The sequence below is a fragment of the Chenopodium album genome, chromosome 22, assembly GCF_948465745.1.
Source record: "Chenopodium album chromosome 22, dcCheAlbu1.1, whole genome shotgun sequence".
Taxonomy (NCBI): Eukaryota; Viridiplantae; Streptophyta; class Magnoliopsida; order Caryophyllales; family Amaranthaceae; genus Chenopodium; species Chenopodium album.
Genome location: NC_137855.1, coordinates 38,120,477 through 38,143,733, shown reverse-complemented (window position 1 = coordinate 38,143,733; position 23,257 = coordinate 38,120,477). Strand labels below are relative to the sequence as shown.

Below are 23,257 nucleotides of genomic sequence, written 5' to 3'. Positions count from 1 at the left end.
GACTGAACTCAGCTGATCTGAACTGAATTGAACTGAACTGAATATTTTATAAGAGAAGGAAATTAAGAGCTGAAATGAATTGAATTTCAATGTATAAGAACAGGCCCTTAGAATTGTTTCTTAAAATGACTTTTTAAGTAATGAAATATTTTGTTGTTAAAAAAAGGGGAAATTGTTCCGTGTACCCCTAAGATTTTGAAAAATACACTGTGTACCCTTGAAAACTTTCAAATACACCATGTACCCTTGAGGTTTGTAAAAAAAAAAAAATAATAATAAAAGCACCACAAACCCTGATCGTCTTACAAACCTCAGAGGTACACGGTGCATTTGAAAGTTTTCAGTGGTACACGGTGCATTTTTTAAAACTTAAGGGTACACGAGTTTCCCAAAAAAAAGGATTGTTTCTTAAAAGATAAAGGTCAATTGAAAGGATTAAGGTTGTATTGAATACAGTTAGAATTGTAAATGAAAGAAAATAAAATTAATATTTGAAGTGGTTTGAATTGGAAATTGCAGTGCGGTTTTTGAAATTTGATTAAACTGCTTTTTATTATTATTTATAAGCGATTTGCGAAATTTGTGAAACTAAATGCATCACAAATTGTATTTTGACGTGGTCTATAGTTTTGATCAATAAATAAATTAGACTACCTCACAACTTGACCGTTTAGAGGAATCGGAATGAAAGATATATAAAAGATATGAAAAAAATGAAAAGTTTTTAGAGGTATGGGGATAATAAGAGGTAATTAGGGTGGTGGGGCTCAAATTTGTTGTCTCAAATATGTGTACCATTCACTATGCCCTCTTGTAATGTAAGGAATGTGTCTTGAGTCGGAAACTAGGAGTTGAAAACTATGAAGAAGTGGAGCAAGACACGTCCATGCCTAGAGGAGGCATGGGCGTCGTGCCTCTACGAAGGAGTGATGAAGAAAGATAAGGCACGTTGTTCGTGCCTCAACGAGGCTTCAATAATATTCGACAAGGCACATCTGGCACGTACATGCGTCAACATATTTCGAATTATGTGGTGTTGCTAGACACGAGGCACACACGGTTGAAAAAAAGTCAAAAAATTACAAAATTGAAGGCTACAATCCAAGATTTTTGAGGAAATTTTGGGGTTTTGGGCCCTGTAGCGAAAATCCTTGAGAACCTAAGGATACATCTCGGGGTCATATAGTGCCGTTTGAAACCATATATGATCATTATATGTTGTCATAAATGTCCGTGGTAGGCTTGAGATTACGAAATCGGTGAAAGTTGCAAACGGGTAAAATGACCGTTTCAGGGCATATTAAATAGTTCCACCGACCCAATTGGACTCCCGGAGGATATTAGGGACCATTGTAAACATCTCGGCAGTTTTTATTTCTGGGCGAAAAAAGGACAAAGAATTACAAAATTGAAAGCTACAATCCATGCTTTTTAGGAAATTTTGAGGTTGCGGAGCCTGGTGGCGAATAGCCTTGAAACCCTAAGGGATACATCTCGGGATTATACAATGCCGTTTGAAACCATATATGATCATTAAATGTTGTCATAAACGTCCGTGGTAGGCTTGAGTTTACGAAATCACTTCAAGTTGTGAACAGGTAATTTAAAATGACCGTTTAAGGGCATATTGGATGGTTCCACCGACCCAATTTGACTCCCGGAGGATATTAAGGATCATGGTAAACATCTCGGCAATTTTTATTTCTGGGCGAAATAAGGTCAAAAAGTTACAAAATTGAAGGCTATATAATCCACGCTTTTTTAGGAAATTTTGAGGTTTTGGGGCCCGGTGACGAAAAACCTTGAGACCCTAAAGGATACATCTTAGGGTCATATAATGTTGTTTGAAACCACATATGATCATTACATGTTGTCATAAACGTCCGTTGTAGGATTGAGCTTACGAAATCACTACAAGTTGTGAATGGGTAAAATGACTGTTTAAGGGCATATTGGACGGTTCCACCGCCCCAATTTGACTCCCGGATGATTTTAGGGTCCACGGTAAACATCTCGGCAATTTTTATTTCCGGGCGAAAAAAGGTCAAAAATTACAAAATTGAATATAATCCACGTTATCTGAGGAAATTTTGAGGTTTCGGGGTCTGTGGCGAAAAGCCTTGAAACCCTTATGGATACATCTCGGGGTCATATAATGTCGTTTGAAACCGTATATGATCATTATATCTTGTCAAAAACGTACGTGGTAGGCTTGAGTTTACGAAATAACTGCAAGTTGTGAACAGGTAAAATGATTGTTTAAGGACATATTGGAAGGTTCCACAGACCTAATTTGACTATCGGAGGATATTAGGGACCATGGTTAACATCTCGACATTTTTTATTTCCGTGCGAAATATGGTTAAAAAATTAAAAAATTGAAGGCTATAATCCACGTTTTTTAGGAAAATTTGAGGCTTCGGGGACCGGTGTCGAAAAACCTTGAAACCCTAAGGGATACTTCTCGGGGTTATAGAATACTGTTTGAAACCATATATAATTATTATATGTTGTCATAAACGTCTGTGGTAGACTTGAGTTTACGAAATCACTGCAAATTGTAAACGGATAAAATGACTGTTGAAGGACATATTAGATGGTTCCACCGACCCAAATTGACTTTCGGAGGATATCAGGGACCATGGTAAATATCTCGGCAATTTTTATTCTAGGCGAAAAAAGATCAAAAAATTACAAAATTGAAGGCTATAATCCACACTTTTTGAGGAATTTTGAGGTTTCGGGGCCCGATGGCAAAATGCCTTGAGACCCTAAGGGATACATCTCGGGGTCATATAATTTTGTTTGAAACCACATATGATCATTATATGTTGTCATAAACGTGCATGGTAGGCTTGAGTTTATGAAATCACTTCAAGTTGTGAACAGGCAAAATGACCGTTTGGATGGTTCTACCGACCCAAGTGGACTCTTGGAGGGTATTAGGGACCATGGTTAACATCTCGACAATTTTTATTTACGGGCGAAAAAAGGTCAAAAAAATTACAAAATTGAAGGTTATATTCCACGCTTTTTGTGGAACTTTTGAGGTTTCGGGGCACGGTGGCGAAAAGTCTTGAAACCCTAAGGGATACATCTCGGGGTCATATAATGCCGTTTGAAACTATATATGATCATTATACGTTGTCATAAACGTGTGTGGTAAACTTGAGTTTTACGAAATCACTGCAAGTTATGAACGGGTAAAATGACCGTTTAAAGGCATATTGGACGGTTGCACCGACCCAATTGGATTCTTGGAGGATATTAGGGACCATGGTAAACATCTCGACAACTTTTATTTCTGGGCGAGAAAAGGTCAAAAAATTAATATTCTGCGTCATTCACCTTTTCGGATATATGTCGGGTTCAATTCGAGCCAAATTCAGATCGGATTTAACTTCAGGTTCGGGTTGTGTTTGAGTTAGGTTTGATTTGGTTAATAGATGGTACATTTGGGTTCGAGTTAGTGTTGAGTTGGGTTTTGGCTCAAGTTCAATTCCAATAAAAATCGATGTGCTCAAGTTGAACCTATTTAATTACGCCTTCCATAATTTTATTAGCTTTATCAAGATTTTATTAAACCTATATATTAGTAGTAGAAAACAAAAGGTATACAAGCTAAATCGGATTGTGGGTTTATAAATTTGTACCAGTATGTAAGTTGAACAAAAGGCATATAAATTTTATTAAACCTTCCATGACTCGGGTACAGGTTCTAATTGGGTCAGGTACTAGTTCAGGTACAGATTGTTGTTGGGTTGGATTAACTCGGTTGACGGTTACTCTCAGGTCGGGAGCAAGTTCGGGTTCAGGTAAAAAAGTATTGGATCAAATCGGTTGTCGGTTAACATACGCTCAGGTTCAGGTTGAGTTACAAGTCACTAGTTTCACCCCATTATCCGGGTATAGGTTGGGTTCAAATCATTGCCGGTTCAGGTCGAGTTCTCGAGTCGGATCAGTTTTTGACAACTCTAGTTACAATGGTTAAAGTAATATCGGGCGAGACCAAAAGAAATTGGCCTTTAGGTGATGATGTGATGGGCCTAATTTATAACCAAAACGTAATTTGGGCTGCCTAAAAGCCCATTTTTTTTTTCCAAAAATATCGGGCCGGGTCGTACACATCACTTTCGGATCGGGTCGGGCCAGCATGACTTTGGTCATGTTTCAAAGGTAGTCTCTTTTGAAGACTTCTCTGCTTGCTCTGTTTCCCTAAACTGCAAAACCCCAAAACCTCTGAAAAGCCCTCACTTCGCCTCCTCTGAGCTTCACCTGTACTCTCCAATGGAGGACACACTTTCCGACGAAGAACAACCAATGGAAACCCTAACAACATTCACAGAAGACAACGAATTTGAATACGATGAACACGGTAATACTCTCTCACCCTCTTTTCTCCCCTCTTTCTCACTCACTCAATCTCTGACAACCCTGCATTTCTAAGTTGCAGCAATGGAGGATGAAGCAAAAACCCTAAATTTCGAATCGAAGCCGTCACACGCGGCGAAAATTCGTGAATTACTTCGGAATATTACTTCAATTGAGCCCAAGCTTTGCTCTGATGGTTCAAAGGAGTTCATGAAGCTTTTGAGGGGAAGCTCAGGTGGGGAGCTTTTGCACGAGTATGTTCGGGCTTCGTCGAAGTTCTCGGAGCTTCTAGAAGTTTGGAATCGCCGGCGAGGTAAGCCTGGTATGTATTATGTAATGTCGGTTATTTCTGTGATTTTGGGGCATCCTGAGGGGAAGTTTAGGTCTGATGTTCCTGGTAGGATTGCAATTAGTAGAGAATTAGATAAGTTTGCGAAATTGATTATTGAAGAGAAGTTAGATGATGTTTATAAGGAGCTTAATAGTAAGGATGGGAAGCGCCAAAATGCGGCATTGTTGTTAATGGCGTCGATTGTTAGGCGTGGTTCGTTGTTGGCTGCTGAGGTTGCGAAGATATTCGATTTTAAGTTGCCGATATTGCCTAAGTTGTCCGGATATAGGAAGAAGAAAGTAGATAGGAAGAGGAAGGACTCTACTAGGGATTCCTTTATTGAGTTTGCAATGTCGTTTTTGGAGGTGGGTAAGCCGGGATTGTTGAGGTGGGTTTTGCAGCTGAGGGAGGTTTTTTCTGGGATCCTTCGAGGGATTGGGAATGATGATGAAATGACTGTGGTGTATGTGTTGTCGACATTGCGTGATCGGGTTCTTACCCGTGAGTCCTTGGTTCCCCCGGGTCTTCGAAGTGTTCTTTTTGGGAGTGTTACATTAGAGCAGTTAGTAGAGATTTCTGCGTGGAAAGATGGCGCACTTGCTGCAAAGCTTGCATATGAGGTTCTTCTCATGGTTTGCATTGATCCTGACAATGGATTGATGATTGACTTAAAAAGACAACCGCCTGCAAAGGGTAACCCAAAGCGGCTTGTTGACCTAATGAAGAAGCTTAAAGCTACGGAAGTTGAATACCACAGGAGCCTGCTTTTGGCAATTGTCAATGGGAGACCATCATTAGCTTCAATGTATTTGGATCAGTTCCCATACAACCTTGATGATCATACATCATCCACATGGTGAGATTTTTTCATTGGAATCTAGTGTTTGGTCATTTGATAGTACATTACTCCTTTTTTTTTTTTTTTGGCTGTAACTAGAAATTCTTTCAGGCTCTCTGCTGTCACCTTGGCAGCAAATGTGGTTTCCTCGGTGAGGGGTGGGATTTCATGGGATTTTCTTGATGCCCAAGCCAAAAATATGCTGGCCTTTGAGACGTCAGATGTACAAAGTGTTATAAAATGTGTCTGTCTTCGCCCTTTCAGTCGTCTGGTAGTCAACAAAGGCTTACTTCATTCTGATTTTCTGATCAAACATGGTACCTTAAGGCTCCTTTTAGAGGTTCTAAAATTGTTAAGCTCCTTCATTGATGCTTTAAGTTTGAAAGGATTGTCTTCACTCAAGCAGAAAATTCAAGATGAAGTTCGTATCCTGCTCCCTGATCCTCAAGTATTGTTTACATTACTGAGTTCGGTTAGTAGTATTTATCAGATGTCAGGGCCTTCCTTGAAAAGAGCAGCTGATTCAGAAAGCATTGGCAGTCATAAAGGTTCTGCTAAAAAGAAATCAAAGGTTAATGAAGACATTGATATTCTTGTGACCGGGTTAAGTTCAAGTGCTGAAAGCATTGTACCAGTAGATGGTGTAAAACCACCGGAACAAGCTATGATCTCTGAGGATGGAAATGATCATGAGTCAATCACGGAAATTTGGGGTTCTTATGAAAGCTCTTTCTCTTTGGATATTGTAAAAAATGCTGAAGTTTACTTCTATTGCAAAGTACTTGAAGCTCTCAAAATATATCATGTAAGTTTTTTGCTGTTTATAATTCAAAGATAATGCATGTAGTTATTGTTAGGTTTTATTATCTTTGCAAAACAGTGGCAATTATGCTTCTCTACAGTGTCATGTCAGATAGTGTTGTGCACATAACTTCAGAGGAGAAGAAACTTGCCTACATTGGGGTAAACTAGGGCATTGTCAATCAATTTCTCTCTGACATCGTTTTTAAGCGTTATTTGGCCCGCCACATGAATTACAATTACAATGTAATCTAAAATCCACACTCAAATTACCTGACAAAAGTGTGTTGCCTGCTTTTTGTACTGTTTGTTTTCTTCACTGGCTAGGATTTATTCTGTTTGTTTTCTTCCCTGGCTAGGATTTATTTAAGAAATCTAACATTAATATGCATGTAGGTTAACCTTTCCCATAAGGCCGTAACTACATCTATAACATATGAATAGGTTTGGAGAGGCAATTGCAAATTGCAATGTGATTATGTCTTGTGCCTAATATAATTTGATTCATTTTCTATTGCAATGTGTCATACCTAGATACCCTAGACCGTCCACTTTATTATTATACTTTTTTTTTTTCAACCCTTGATCATTTACTATCTTCCAGGGCCTTTTTTCTATGGTTTAGCTCTTGTAACCATAAATTATTGCTAATTGGTTCATGTATACTTGATCTGTCTGGCCATTCTGTGGTGGATATCTGGGTTAGAATGCAGAATTTCATCTGATACAGAAGCATTCCATTCAATCTCCTTCACTTTTCTGCAGCCAGAAACCAACCTGATCTTCTAACTTACTTAGAGTTGTAAACTGATGAAGTCTTTTGTAGTACGTGCTTTAATTTTTTTGCTTCAACCTGAGTAACTTGGCAATAAGGTTTCTGAAATTCTGATAGTCAAGATCCATATTGGGGATCCAAACATTGAATAGTGTACCTACATTCACCTAATAATATAACTGGACTGTCACAATTTCACCAATTGAGAGATTATGATCATCAAGTTTAGTTAACTCCTGCACTTTATAGATAAAATTATACTCGACACTTGACAGCTTGAAGACATGAACGGTTCTACACCTGCATTTGTGACATGGGAGAAGCCTCTTGCTACTTACATCAACAAAAATAAATAAATAAATATTTACTGACTTCTTGGGCTTGCGGGGAGGGGGGGGGGGGGGATTGGATCAGGAGCTTGGTATGAAATTAGATATGCCCCAAAAGGAATTCATGTGGATCTCTGCATCTTTCTTTATGTATCTTACTCCCCTTCAACATTACTTCAGCAAGTGTTTCTTGTTTTGGAGGACTTTCTAAAAATTTAAATACCATGGTAGTATGAGTGTATGACTTGCTTTCAACTTCTTACCAGCATACTCTGATGTATGTGACTCGTCCATCCTTTACACATCTTGATGAAAACAAATCACTGTAGTAGTATAGTATGCTTTATTTTGCTGTACTTTTTGTATATATGTATATATTGATTTGCTTATTTATATTTATTGTAATTTTGTATTAATTCATTGCACATCTACTAAGACCTTGTAAGTTGTGATGTTATCTTTCCAATGAAAATTTTTCTGGGTTTGGGAGTTGTTCCACGAATGTCATGACCAACTCTGCCTAGCCTGTTAAGAAAATCAAGGACTAGATTGCTTGGTTTTGTGGTCTCCGAACTTGCTTGGCTTACTTAGTAGGAATACACTATAGAGTAAGGAATTCTGTGTTTAGCAATTTAGAGAGAAATTGTCAGGAATTATGATTAACTGATTGTTGGCTTTCTTTGTATCCTAAATATCCTTTGTATGATTAACTTGCTTTTCATTTTCTTTTTATACAGGGGACCTTTCGAGCTATTTTGGAAGCATCATATGATTTTCTTAAAATTTTGCCAAATAATCCGCTAAAGTTGCCAGGAATTCTTTTGCAATCGTTGTTGTCCATGTTGATAGAACACCTTGGCTGTTCAAAAGAGTCAGGTTTCTCAGCCAGAACACTGCCTCCTATCTACAAGCATCTGCAACCTTTTCTTAACTTGTCATTAAATTCACCTTTTGGATATGTAAGAGAGCATGCATATGTTTTGGCTAAAGCAGCAATGACGAGTACTGGTGCTTTTGACCACAACCCATGTGAAATTGGGTCATGGTTTTTGTTTTTATCTGGTGATGTCGGACAATATGACAGTGGCAAATGCCAAGAGGAAGAGGAAAAACTACTCCATTCTCTGTCTTTACCTGTTGTTTCTTTTCTTTGTGATGCTGTATCCACCGTCGGTAATAACTTAGTCAAGTACTGGGATATTATGAAGTTTCAGCTTTCTGAAGTGGAGACTACAAAAGGTATTTTGAAGTGCCAACAGTCGGACATGGAAAGTACAAAAGGTAATACGGAGTAATAAACTGGAATGATCTCTGTCTTTTTTATGCTTTTTTATTTTGGTTTTAGTAATCTTGCTTTTAGCAAAAGGTAATGCTTACATTCTAAAATGTCTAACTAAATGTTGCACAATCACACAAAGCACTGGTTCCGTAATTCCTTTTTTATTTACCTTTTGTTGGTCTTAATATATATTTAAGCATCAGACACTATTTTATGCTTCTTGTAGAACCGAAATTTGGAGCCTAGACTTTCTACTATGTTGCATGATTGCTTCAGCTGGAGGGGGGGGGGGGGGGGGAGGTACTTTGAGTTGTTTCTTGCCTTGAGAAATGGTGACATACATAGTCAATGAGAAAAACAAGCTCAATGGACTTGTTACTTTGGCAAGATGTTACATAATAAAGTAATTAATTATTGAGTAGTCATTCATGTTATTCGTTTTATTTAGAAGTGATTAAATTTGTTTACTTTTATGCATATATTTTATAGCTTTTCAAAGACATTTTACACCTAGAAGAAGCGAAAGGGGAAGAGGTTTAAAAAATGTATGCTTATGAGTAGTTATGTCATTGATATGTATGTCCAGCAACAATAATAATAACTTAGGGTTCGTTTGGCATCGCTGTGGTTTTGTGTTTTTTGTTTTTCAAAATCATATGATATATGTCATATATAGGAATGGCAACGGATCGGATTTAGCGAAATCCGAATCCGGACCCTAGCAAATCCGAGTCCGAATCCGAAAAATCCGAGTCCGAATCCGATCCGACTCGTATTTTTCGAATCCGAATCCGCTCCGTTTATACGAACCTCCGAAATGATCAGAAATTTTTTTTTTTTTAATTTTTTTTTGTAATGTCATATACCTATAATTGTTTGTATTGTCATACCAAGTAAAGTATAAACATAACATACTTAAATTATGAACTTAGTTACATAACAAAATTTTGATACAAACACAAGCAAACAATTGTCCCAAGTTATAAAGCATATGCTCATACTCTCAGATTCGGACTCGGATCGGACTCCATCGGACTTTGCGTAGGGTCCAAGTCCGATCCGCCTCCTATTCGGATTCGGATCTATTTTATTGGATTTGGATTCGGACTAATTTTAAACGGATCTGGATCGGACTTTTTCCTTCGGATCGGATTGGATTCGAATCGAACTCGGATTAAATTGCCATCCCTAGTCATATAATGAATAAAAAATTAGTCAAACTTATTAAAATCAATTTAATTTTGAAAACTGACAACACAAAAGTGGAAATACCTTTTTCTTGTTTCTTGTTTTTGGCCTTTTGTTTTCAAAATTATTGAAAACTGAAAACATAAAACAATGCCAAACAAGCCCTGGAATATGTAGCCTTACCTCTAGCCAATTGAGTCTAGTGAAAAGGCTGTTTCCTAAACACCAGTTGTAAACGCACTCTGGAATGGATGTAATAAAATGAATAATGCAAAAGTTTGTGCGCAATGGCAAAGTCACAATCACCCCTGTCTAATAAAACCCACTCTTAACTCTCACTTTGCTCCCCTGTTCTCTTAAAGGTCATTTATAAAGCTATGCTTTCTCTCACAAAAACTCATCTAAACCTTACTGTGCACCCAATATGTACAATAAAAAAGTCTCTTAAAAGCAAAGTTCAGCAAGCATTTTTGTTACAGCAGTAAGAGTTGGAGCTGGTGGGGGAGGGGGGATCCGGAGTAGTGACTACAGTGTAGAAACTAGTCTTACAATTGACAGGGATCTATAGTAAACACAAACTAGAATTCAAGATGGAGGGAAGGTCAGGGAGATGGGGGCAAGGAAGGGGTGCATTTCACCTCAATGCATTGATTAAGATGGAGTAGCTCATTTACTTGAGAAATAAAATGATACCAACAAAGCAAAAATTCTTATTGGTACCTATGAAGAACTATATTGGTACCACGACGGTACTATCTAAATACAATTTATTACCAATGGAAATTGTTAAAATCCTATATGACTAACGCTATTATATCTTTAGAGTTCCTCCATTTACTTTGCGATCAGCTACAGTGTCTTTGTCTAATGCTGTTTGTTAGTCTAATATATTGGTCTGTAGTAATTTGTATTCTGGTTGCACATAGTCAAACTACACATTTTCTATATAAGAGTTTTTCATGTTTTCATCATTACTGAGATTTCCGGGTTATTTGGATGATTGATTGACCCTATTCCTTGTTTTATATAGTAAGTTTTGGTGCTGCAAGTGTTGATATGTTATTATCTATCTGCGAATGTAACAAGTTGCATTTCTCATTGCTACAATTATTGCTATGCTGAAGCACCTCATAGGGCAAATAAAAGTTTATAACTAGAAGAGGTTTAGAAAAGGACCAATGTACTATGCGGTTTGTTATAAAGGTATTATATAATTGCTACTTCTTTCTGCATTGCCAGCTGTGGAATTGAGGACGTATTGACATATTGTTGTATTAAGCTACAGTTGTTTACTTGCCTTAAATCATGACGTGTTAACTGCGATGGTGATTTGCACACTTAGAAGATAATTTACGAGGGTCCCTAACTAGTAGAATGTATCGTGATGCGAGCACATGAGTGACATGACTGGTTTTCTGAAAGGTTGAAAATTTTCTTCCCATGGCAGAAGCGAGTGTTGATTTTAGCCCACTTGTAGCCTGTGTTCTGGAAAAGTGTTTGAGGCTGCTCAGCTCTGGATCAGAGACATTCACTTTGCCTGAGAAATCTGTGATATCGTTGTATGTCTGTAACACATTAAAATATCTAATGGAAACTCAGGTAATCGTTAACACTGTAGCTTTTCATTGCAAGTTTCTGTTTGAATTATAACATGACACTCTTAATTTGATAGATTGATGCCAGAGTATTAGCTGCAGTTGTTCATCAGCAGTTATTGAATAGAATCGAGAAGTATATCTCTGCAGTAGCCGTAATTGAAAATTCCTGCTGTGAGTGGAGACCGATGATTTCATTGTTTCTGTTTTCACGGAGCATTTTATATCATGAAACTTGCAATGAAGTCTCTACTGATAGGGTTTCTCGGAAGGAAAACTGCTCATTGATGGACACGCTTGCTGAGGTGAAAAGGCTTTTGAGTGCAGGCAGCATTGGCGTCTTTGGAATATCTAAAGCATTATGCTCCACAATAGTGTGCACAAACCCTGATGATATAGTGGATAATTTACCATCAGTTTTGGCTGTTTCTGGTGAACTTCCTGGGTTTAACCGTTCAGTGATGGACTGCTTTTGTCTTGATCAGAACCTTATGAAACACGTGTCTAAGCTTTGGCCGGAAATGTTCTGTTCAGGTCTTAAACTGAGTGTCCTAGCATCTAGTCAACTGACTCAAGAAAATCACGAACAAACTTCAATAAAGGCTCTGCAGAATAACTTTGTAGAGATAGAATATGTTTCTGCTGTTTTTGGTTCTTTACTGAAAGATGCACCATTCTATGTATTATTCCCTTCATTTTTGTTCTGTGGTTGGGAACATCATCCAGAAATCCAAGAGTTGCTTTTAGCTAAGGTGTCTATCTTAGAAATTGAGCAGATTGTTTCTTCACTGAGGCTGGTCCTTTTTTGGTATCATCAGATACAGATTTCGTATAGAAAGAAACCATCTGAAAAGCAGGAATTGCAAGTTGAACTATGCTATGTGCTTGCGAAACACATTTTAGCTCTTTTACCTACTTTGAAATTTGATTCTGGTTCTTTAGCAATTAATGCAGTGTTTCCTCTCTCTCTATGTCTTCAAGAAGTATCTACAACCGTCTTTCGCCACCCTTTAGTAACTGCAGCAATATCGTCTCCATTTGATCGTGGTTGTAAACTCACCAAAGAATTTTTAAGGGATATCTCAGAGGGAGTTCTGCATCTTAGTGGAGAAGGTATTTGTAAGACAGAACTTCATATTCTGGAGTTATTGACTACTACTTCTGAATTCTTATTAGCTCTGTGTAACAAAGAACTTTCTTCATCCATGTATATTGAGTGCAAGGAAAATATTGTCAAGGAGTTTAGGAATTTGGTGCAGTGGATATTTTTAGTTTTTAAGCAGAAGTTCAAACTGTGGTATAGATCTGGTGATATGGCCCTCTTTCCAATCTTATGTGCTTTTGTTGCTTTGATGCGATTTAGCTCACCCATCGAGTTGCTTGAATTGGCAAATTGGATGCTTTCATGTGTGGAACTTACTGACTCCATAATTCCTGGAACCTTAAATGTCTCTCGCTCATGTTTGGCATTTTCTATTGCTTGTGGAGCTTTAAGCATTCTGTTTCAATGTATGCAATCTCCAAATTCTGGGATGGTGCCACAATTTTCCAAAGCTACCGAATTGAGAAGTCTTGATGCTACATTATTCAAAAGCATATATTTTAAGGCTTATGCCTTTGCAACTTGTCTCAAAACTGACTTTGCAGACATATGTTTGCTTAAGGCTCTCAATGCTGCTTGCAGCCAGATTCATAGGCAGGATTGTCTTCCATTCAGCATTGAAATAACTAGATTGACAGCCTGCAGTCCTATAAGAATTGTTTCCCACTGTCTTCACAGAACTGATGATACCAAGGCAAATATATTATTTCTAATAATTGAGATGAGTGCATTACATTTATCAGTTTTTGGTCAGCTGCTCTCAGATTTTATGGATGAAGATACTGTTTCAATTGTCAATGCATCAAAAGAGATCTGTAGTCAGTCTCTTTCAGATGCGGAGTGTTTGATGCTTTTGCCTGCTGCAGCCTTGTACATAAGTGTTTCTTGGACAAAACTCAGAGAGCACCCTTCTAGGAATATTAAGTTCATTCTGGATTCTTATTCAAAGATTCTCTTGGATGGTTTTTCTAACTGGAAAGACTTTGTGGCTAAATCTGTATTTGAGGTGGAATTTGATAATGTTTTGCCGTATTCTGTTGAGAATATTCATGATCTTTTCAACAGCAGTCTCCTTCATAAAGCAGTTCAAATGTTGCAGTGGTACTTCTCCTCAAGTGGGGATGATAAAAATAAGAGATTGAAAATAGTGGGCTCACTTTGCCCTATTTCTGAAGCTTTAGATGATTTTATGGACTTTGATGTCAGAGATATTGATTCATACTCTGTTGGACAGTTGACAAACTTAATCAATAGAGTTTTCGCTAAAATTTCTCTTTGTTTGGTGCTTTTATTCCCAGAGGGAGGTAAGAAGTGCTTAACAAATGAAACTCTTGATGTAGAGCGGGAATCTTGTATCGGCTCTAATAGTGAAGACTTATTAGGATTAAGGTTCTTAGATATGCTGATCTGTGTTTGGCAACTTGTTGTGAAAAAAAATCCATCTGCCTTTGATAATCCCGGCCTAAAGACTCCCATCTGTTTGTTGTTGAGATCTCTTGAAATGTTTACGCTGAGATGCATTTATAAATTGATCATAAATATACATAGTATCTTGATTCAGATGAATTCTCTTTCCTTTATTGAAAAGATGGTAAAGACTTCTCTTCTTCATAGATTTGGGGACCCTGTGACATTTGAATATCTCCGGCACATTTTATCATCTTTATCTGATGGGAAGTTGCCTATAATCTTTATTCTTCAGCTGGTTCTTGGGCATTCTCAGTTGGCCTCAACTGTTGCTACTGTTGTTGACTCATCTACTTCTGCCTCATCTGGGATGGTTATAAAGCCCATGTCTAGCCTTTTGAGGACACTAGTTGTTCCTTTAGAAAGATGCAATTCAGAAAAATCAGAAAAATACAAGTCCCAGTTGGAGGTAATCAAGTTACTTAGACTACTGTTTCACTTAAGAGCTACTCGATGCGGTTCAGTTTCTGAGGATGACTTAGGTATAAATTTAAGAGAATTATCTTTGCTACTATTGACTACTTATGGCGCCACGGTTAGTGAAATTGATTTGGAGATTCATAGCCTTCTGTCAGAAATTTATATTGACGAGGGGATAGGTGACAAAATATTTTCTGATCAAGATTACCTGTGGGGAAGTGCTCTCAAAGTTGGAAAAGGACACACAATGAATAATGTGCTTATGAAGGATGGCACGGCAGATGTGGAAGACTGTAGACGAAGTCAGTTCAGGGATAATTTTCCTATTAACCCTAAGTTGGTGATTCAGACTGTCCTATATTTTCCTTATGAAAGGACCACATCTGCAAAGTCGCTATTCATAGATGATGTTCATCAGGGTGGAGTCAGAGATACTAAGGAGGTATCTATCACATATATTTAAATAATTTACATGGCTCAATCTTGGCATCATATATGAATATATGATGGTTCTATATTATTCTCTTTTACCTGTTATCACCATCTTTTTATTTTACTGATTTCCCCCCACCCCCCTCTTTTGTGGTACAGGAGCAGTCTACAGATATAGGAAGAATAGAGCGTTATGATCCAATCTTTATTTTATCTTTCTCCATTCATAGCTTGACAATGGGCTTCTTGGATCCCATAGAGCTTGCTGCCTTAGGCTTGCTTGCTATTGCATTGGTTAGCATGGGATCACCTGAAGATGGGATACGGAAGTTAGCTTACGAGGTTGTTTGGAGATTCAAGGACGCGTTGATGGTAATTTAACCTCTTTTTTTTTTTCTTTCTTCTTTTTTATTTTTTTCATTTTTTTTATTTGTACTTGTTTTGCTGGGTCTTTTGTTCAAATATCTTAATTTGATAACTTGAATATAATGGAAGATTATGCTTCTATTGGGAGAAAAAGAGGATACACTACAAGCTTCTTTTTAAATTCATATCTTGTATTAAGGTATGCTTTTAAATGGAGCTTGCATTAAAGAAAAAATTGTCTATCATACTGTTTCACAGTCTGTGAGTGTTCAATTTGTTTGCTTTTGCTTTCTTCTTTGAATTTTGGGGGTGCTCCAGAAATATCTTTTGCTTAATTGTGTGGAGGTAAAGCTATCTAATCCTCCCCGCTTCTGGTATTTATGGCCATCTCATTTGGGGAATTATGTTGTTTCTTGGTGTTAGTATTTAGTAATTGCCTTGAGTTGCTTCTCTTAGGTTTCTAAGCAAAACAAATCCATTTACTCCCATAATGGAAGCAAAATGGAGAACCTGAACTTGGTGAACTACTGAACTGTTACCAAAGATCGAACAGTTGTGTCTTCTCATGTTCTTTGACTTGGTGATGCATCAGAGAGGAACATGTCCTCTTTTAGCTTGAGTTTTAGTGGTCATTGATAAGTACGTAGCTGTATTTAGTGCTCAAATGAGATCTTAAAGCTGACTACATCCATCTTGAGCTGGTTTCCAATTCTTGGTGTGATCATATACTCCTATAATGGAAGGACGAGCTTAAATTTGCTAGTTTTGTCTTAAAATATCAAATCTACTTATCTTTTTTGGCTTTCCCTTTCTAGGTTTAATTTCGGGCATCAATGATCAAATACTTTTGGTCTGTTTGTACATCCTACTTTTAATCCAGTGAGGTAGGAAGAAGGTTGGAGTTATTACCCTGGAATTTTGGCTGATGGGAGTAGTGTGTTTCAGGCTGCTTTACTGTGTCAAAGTGTTAGTATACTTGGGAAGTTCTCTTGCTTCACATGCTGGAGCAGGACTCCTAATCATTGAAAAATGTTTTTAGTATCTTGTTTCTTGCATATAGTTATCTTGAGTGATTAAAAATGTGTTGTAAGATACGTTTTGGAAAACATGCATTTTCTTCAGTTTTGTTGCTAGTAAACTTTTTGTTAAATTGTTCTCTCCAATTTCTTTGAATGTTGGCCTTGTTGGGCATAGCTTCTGCTCTAGATTAAACGCTCAGGGATTTTTTTTTTTTTTTTTTTTTTTTTGGGGGGGGGGGGGGGGGGGGGGGGGGGGGCAAGGAGGGAGCCTGAAAAGGTGAAAAATAGTAGTTGAAAATCCTTTGGAAGTGTGCCATATATTCCTTACCAATCCCAATCTTCAATATTATTGGATGGATACAGCAGTATATTATAATGAGACTCCTTTCCAAATGTTAGTCCCAGGCAACCTTGTCTTTTTAGCTTCTCCTTGATTAATGGCTGATTAGCTTGTTCATGATGTGCCCTTGATGTGCCCTTGAAGATTTTATGTTATCCATCTTGTACATCATTTTGGCTCTCTTCTTATAGTTCATTTAATAATCATGTTACTGTAAATATAAACCTGATTAGTTCAATTATACCCAGAATGCAAAGCACGAGCCTTATTTTGAGACAATGAGCACAAAAGGTCGAAGTAGAGTGTACACTCTGACTATAAGAGCTTATTTAACGTTGACTATTAATTGGCCGGGTTGTTTTTTGTTGTTTATCTGATTTTTATGTCTTTTATTTGATCATAAGTTGTGTATTAAATATTCTAACTGTACTTTGTTGCTGATGGCAGAGATGTGAGAAAAAAAGGGAGGTGACACGCCTTAAGCTTTTGCTGACGTATTTACAGAATGGAATAAAAGAACCATGGCAAAAAATTCCAACCATTCTTGCTGTTTTTGTTGCCGAAGCCTCTGTTGTTTTATTGGATCCCTCGCACGAGCATTATCCAGTCATAAGCAAGTTCTTGTTGCAATCTCCTCGTGTAAATTTGAAGGTAATAACTTGCAGAAGTTACTTGACTCTTAGTTTTCCTTAATGATTTATGTCAACATATTTTAAGTATGTCTTTTTATTATAAATTCAAAATCTCCTTGCTCATTAATCTTTGTTCTTTTGCAGTCCATACCTTTGTTTCATGAATTTATCTGGAGCAGCTCTGTGAACTTCAGAACAGACAGGTTGTGGATGCTTCGTCTACTCTATGCAGGGATAAATTTAGAAGATGATGCTGTAATATGCGTTAGGAACTCAGTGCCTGAGATTTTATTGAGTGTTTATGCTTCACCTCTTTCAGATCTTGAATCGAAGGAGTTGATTCTTAGGGTAAGTTGTGGTGATGTGAATGAGTTCTTGCATGTTTTTATATGTTTGTTTATCATTTCTTTTTATTTTGGGACAAAGTTTGGAACTGCTTTGCTCAAAAAACAGTGGAATTTATGAGGGATAAATTTTACTCAGTAGCTGACTCTTGGGGTATTCTGGTTGTTCTTTCTGCAGTTTATTTTCACTTTATGATAATATTCATTTTTATTTGAAAAATATATATCACGCTATATTGTACATCATATGGGAGTGCTCCCAAATGCTATTGACTATGCAGGTTCTCCACTATGTTTCTAATTTCCATTACCATTATATCCCTTTTGTATTCAAATTAATCTGAACTGTTGACCATCTTCTTATAGAATTTCAACTTTGAATTTAACAAAATCAATAACTATATACTAAAAGACACACCGGTAATGACACATGTCAATTTCTGGTGTGTCCTTAGTATATTTTTTTAATAATTAATTACAAATTTTTTTTAAAGGAAGTTATTTTGGCTTTTGTCAACTATATAAATGAGCAATAATATTTACCATTTTTATGTTGATACGAAATTAATTATGGAATGATAAAGAAATATATAATCCTTTTAAGGAAATGTAATTTTGGTGGAATATATTTTAAGAAATATGATCTTGATCATATATTCCATGTTACTTCAATTTTGTTAAAGATATTTAACAATTTTTATATTTTATGCTATAAATAAATTAATTTGTCAAAAGAAAATATTGGGTACTTAAAATTACCGTGCATGGCACGGGAGCTAGCCTAGTATTATTAATTATCCCAATTTTGAGGGTTTTACTCTCAAAAAATCCCCAATTGACAGGAGATTTGCATTTTGTGGGACAATTGTTTGAAGCTATAAATCTTGGGTATTATTGTATTCGTCCTTAATAGCTAATATTTTTTTAAAAAAATCTTTTTCTTCGGAATAATCAAATGTTGGGATCTATCTAAGAAGATGAGTTTAATTTAATTGTTTAAAGTATTTTTTTTCAAACCCATCTTCCACTCACTCAAAAGGTTTTCATTTGCATTTTGACAACTCACTTTGAGCAGTAGATCCTTTGTTGATCTAATTTTTGCAGTGAGTAGCTTTGCATTTAATATATGAGCATTGAAAGCACATTGATTAGTACGGTAGCTATTCTAGTGAATCTAGTCGGTTAGAAGCTGTTTTCTTCTTTGTGCTCACCATCTTTTTATTTTATCAAACTTCATGTGTTCTTTCAATCTTTCAGCCCTGTGTTGTTCAATATCCTGATCAGAATATTATGAATGTCTTGCTGCTATCTAATGAACTTCTGCTTTATTGTTTTTTATTTTGCAGGTGGTGAAGAAGTGTGTTAAATTGCACAAGACAGCCTGCTATTTAGTTGATAATTGTTGTCTGATTTCCTGGCTATCTTCAGCTCTTGCCTTATCTATGATTCATACTGATGGTGAAGATATGTTTTTCTCTAAGCAGTTGCTAGTTCTACTTGAGGTTTGTCCCTAATCATATTTCTTCTTATCCATTGAACCTTTTATTTTAAGATTATCTATTCACTCTATTCACATTTTTGAGCTTGTATATATGGTGGCATGTTTGATGTAATGGTATAGTCATAGTTTGTATTCTTTGAATATGATGTGATTTTGATTGGGCCAATGTATTAATAACGCTTTCAAGTTTACTCTTTGTACTTCTTATATATTGTAAAGTTGCTTGATGGTTATTTTGTATTGAAATAAGGGTTAATTGGACATGATCTTTTTTGGTCAGTGAAGGGGGTAAGGCTACACATAAATGGCTACCCAAATACAGTTCTGTCCTACTTCACAGCATTCCTTAGCTAAATCCTAATATTATAAACTTTATCTACGTCTTTTCTGAAGCCTAAAAGTAGGACAGAATTTTATCTGGGTCAGTTGGTAGAGGAAATATTGACTATACACCGAGTCACCAATATAGCAACCAATTTTTGTTGTGTTTGCACTGATTCATCATGTGAACTCAACAGATTTTGGATTATTGGATCAAGTGGTTGCACAAGTGGTGGTGTAATCATGTACCTTTTGTTCACATGGCAATGGGTATATGTTATAATGGATGCTTGAAAATTAAACAAAAAAACAACAAATAATACCACACAGATTTACATGGTTCAGGAGTTTTTATGATCTTGAGGAAACTGATTACAGAATCAAAATAGGTCGAGGTATAGGGAGTATATATATCATTTCATAAAACAGAAACATTATTAGCCCTTAAAATGTGCCTGATCAGAAAACCATAGATGTTACTGTACTGGGTCATTTAAATCAATAATAGACTGATTCGTGGGAGCAGATCAGATTGTTAATAGAAAAGAAAGGGGGAGGGGGGCTCACATCCATGTGCTGGGTTTTTAGTCTTAGGGATTTTACTTTGGATTTTTGGGGCTCAGTTTTTTTTTTTTTTTTTTTTTTTTTTTTTTTTTTTTTTTTTTTTTTCTGACTGGATTGAATCTGTTTCATTGAATCTGTTTTCTAGAGCTTACTTAATCCTTTTTCTCAGTATTTGTTTGTTGAAGAGACCAAGGCTCTATTTTTGCTATCATATGCTCTGTCTTTCTAGTCCCTACCCCAGGTGCCATTTTCAGTGTGCTGTGTTGCTGCCCTTTTGATGATTTGCTCTTGTCTGTTACCTTTACTTGCAATTGTTCTTGAGGTTAAGGCAGTACGAAGCTTACTTCCCAAATAGAATGCACATGGTTTTTATCTTTTAAGAACTCAAGTTTGATAGTTACAATCATTTTAATTTGTTACTTGTTATGATGCTATTTATTGGCCACTAGCTCCTTACTATTGAAACTGAGTATCGATCATTTCCATTTTTTCATTCATTATGTAGGTAGCGCGTGAGACCGTCTCATCCACAAGCACAATGGAATGGCTGCAAAAGCATGCAATTGAGCAGCTTTCTGATCTTTTTTGTCAACTTTTAAATCTGTTAGTTAGATGCTCAAAGTTGGCTCTGCAGACTAAGTCATTGGTTACTTTAATTCTAGAAATAATTGTGGCAGTCTTGAAGATGTCACAAAAAGGGAACATGTACCAACCACCTCTTACGCCTACCATGCGGTGTTTATATCAAATATATCAGGCTGTTGATGTGCATGATAATAGATCTGGTGATTTAGCAGAGTATGGGCTGAAAGCTATACTTATGAGTGCACCGTCAACAACTATTTTTGACCTGGTATTCTCTCTGCCTGTGTAGCATCTTCATCTTTTTCCTTTCTTTATGCGTGTGTTGGTTTGGGGGTAGGGGTCATTGGGGTGGGTGGCTGCATTTGTTTATGCACTTTTCCTCCAGCCTTCAACCTTGGTTGTGCCATTGCATGACTCCCACATTTGCACCAGGACTGTCTATGGAATTAATTATATAAAAGTAGAACTGTTTTGTTATGGTCTGAATGAGTAATGGATATCTGTATTTTGTAGCTCATTGGGCTGCAACTTTGCTTAACATTTTTATTGCATGCAGGGGCATAATTTGGTTTATCTGGTCTCCTTGATATGTGCTTTGGGAAAGGCTTCCTTCCCTTTCTTCTTTCTGTTTGTGCATGATTGTGTGTGTGTTTTTCTCTTAAATACTTGTTCTTGCTAGAAATTGACTTTTAAGATTTTAGTAAAATGTTGTTTAATTTAGATGCATCTACACATGTAGTCGTGTAGAAGTTCTATTACAATAACTGGTTAGACTAGTATTTTTGACATGTATAGTGCACTGGTTCTATACTGTTTTTAAAATTGATCATGGTAGAAGATGAGAAAAAAGTGGTATTAAGGTTGGATATCCATTTTATTGTGACTGTTAAAGGAAGACAACTTGTGTAATAAGTGTTTATATTTTGAATACTAGTATGGATGAGATGTGTTACTTATTTCTTTATAGATGCATTTGTAGAATTGGAATTGTGCTGAAGATATTGATGAGCAATTGAGCATCTTGTTTTAGATGCATCTGTAGAATTGCTATTGCATATATTAACATGTTACCTCTTTTTCCTGAAGGACTTGAAAGAGCTCTCTGAGTTTCTTACGTGGGCAGTTTCTACAGCTCTACATACAGATTCTCGGAAGACGTTGCAGCAAACACAATTTTTTCCCCACAAAGTGTGTAATCAGGATGCAGAACACATACAAGAAGAGTCTCTAACTTCAACACTTCTACGTTGGCTTGTTGCTTCTGTAATTCTATGGAGGGTTTCATGTAGCAATAGTGTCTTCAACCCTAGTTTTCTCCCGAGGGGAGAAAATGGTGAAACTTTGCAATCATTAATAACACTCCTTGAAAGCAAAGGTGGAGAAGACAAACTTGTGTCTGGTTCTAAAGAAATCTTAGCTACAGCAATTTTTCACCTTCAACAGCTTCTTGGCATGAAATGTCTGGTGCTGCCTTCAGTGGTTGCAGCACTCTCAATTTTGCTCCTTGGTGATGGGTCATATGCTGCTGCAGGTATGTACCAGAAGTCACAACATCACTGAACATATGGAATGATCACAATAAGCAATAAAAAACTGCAGCCTGTCTGATTATTGGAATTTTGAAATCATAACATCTATAACCCAATCATGTTCACTCATCCTCAAAAGATAAAAACCCAAAATGAGTAACAATTTGTCAGATGAGAGACATAAGGGGACTAATAAATGCAAATACTGCAGTTGTATTTTGATAGACATTCATTAAGATATTAATTTTCGATAATTGATTTCTGAAATCAAATGCATATAACAATTATATGCATAGCACTCAGACGGGCTTTATTAATTTTCATTCCTTTTTATTTGTTTGTTGAGTTCTGGTTTAATTTTTTTTTATATAGGTGAATTGTCAGGCGAAGCCACCTGTGTCAACCCTCAAAATTCTTTGTCATCTGTCTGGTCAAAGATATACTGTCCTCCTGAAGCTAATCCTTCCTGGAGATGGTAAGATACTATGCTTCTTTATCAGATTTTTCTTTTCTTCATGTTCCTTCCTGGTTTCAGAAATCTTGTTTTCATTTTACATGTACTGTTATTCTCAATCCTGAATATAAGTCCTTCCCAAAAATCCATCCTTGTTTATAAGGTTAATCTCCTGTAGCTCAACCCAATATCTGTATCTTATAATAGTAATACCAGGCAAACCCATTGGGACATTCCCTCCCCTTTCATTTAAAGGAAGCACGAGTGCAACAAGTAGTCGTGTATAATGGGTATTGTGGTATTGTTTGATATCTGTTTGAGCTAAACTAATGAAGTGCCTCGTGTCTTGTTAACAGGTCATTTGATCAGCCATGGGCTGATCTTGCAACAGAACACACTGATTTGGAAAAATTAGATGAAAGACATGCATGTCAAAAACTCCTGGTTATAGTCTCAGGAGTGTTGGAAAAGAAATCATCAGAACACGAGTTGTTATCCCCTCAAGAATTAGAATCTTCAGGATTATTTGAATGGGAGAGAACTAACCTCCTAAAAGAATAACATGTTTACTATAGGTCCATATTCTAATTGTACATATTTTTTGTAGCTTGCTAGTTGTAGCTTTACAGAATCATACAGAGAACTTGTATTCTTTCCACATTAAATGAAAGAAG

The 23,257-nt window shown here is 36.6% G+C and overlaps 1 protein-coding gene across 1 annotated transcript; it reads left to right on the top strand.

Annotated features, from left to right (window-relative positions):
* The first annotated feature begins 4,227 nt into the window (after positions 1–4,227).
* On the top strand, positions 4,228–23,234 carry LOC145604617 (uncharacterized). The gene is made up of 14 exons (XM_081660520.1): positions 4,228–4,375; positions 4,454–5,558; positions 5,652–6,345; positions 8,183–8,726; positions 11,360–11,511; positions 11,585–14,938; positions 15,088–15,300; positions 17,101–17,304; positions 17,430–17,633; positions 18,976–19,131; positions 20,521–20,868; positions 21,687–22,131; positions 22,502–22,604; positions 22,940–23,234. Exons 1-14 carry the CDS (start codon positions 4,288–4,290, stop codon positions 23,142–23,144), a joined length of 7,815 nt encoding a protein of 2,604 aa, XP_081516646.1. The 5' UTR covers positions 4,228–4,287; the 3' UTR covers positions 23,145–23,234.
* The last annotated feature ends 23 nt before the right edge of the window (positions 23,235–23,257 follow it).

What these genes read in the sequence shown, in the direction of transcription:
- LOC145604617 (XM_081660520.1), top strand. Translation starts at nt 4,288, where the DNA reads ATGGAGGACACACTTTCCGACGAAGAACAACCAATGGAAACCCTAACA. An exon ending in AGTTGCTAGTTCTACTTGAG is followed by an intron (nt 19,132 to 20,520) that starts GTTTGTCCCTAA and finishes TTCATTATGTAG; the next exon opens with GTAGCGCGTGAGACCGTCTC. An exon ending in TGGGTCATATGCTGCTGCAG is followed by an intron (nt 22,132 to 22,501) that starts GTATGTACCAGA and finishes TTTTTTATATAG; the next exon opens with GTGAATTGTCAGGCGAAGCC.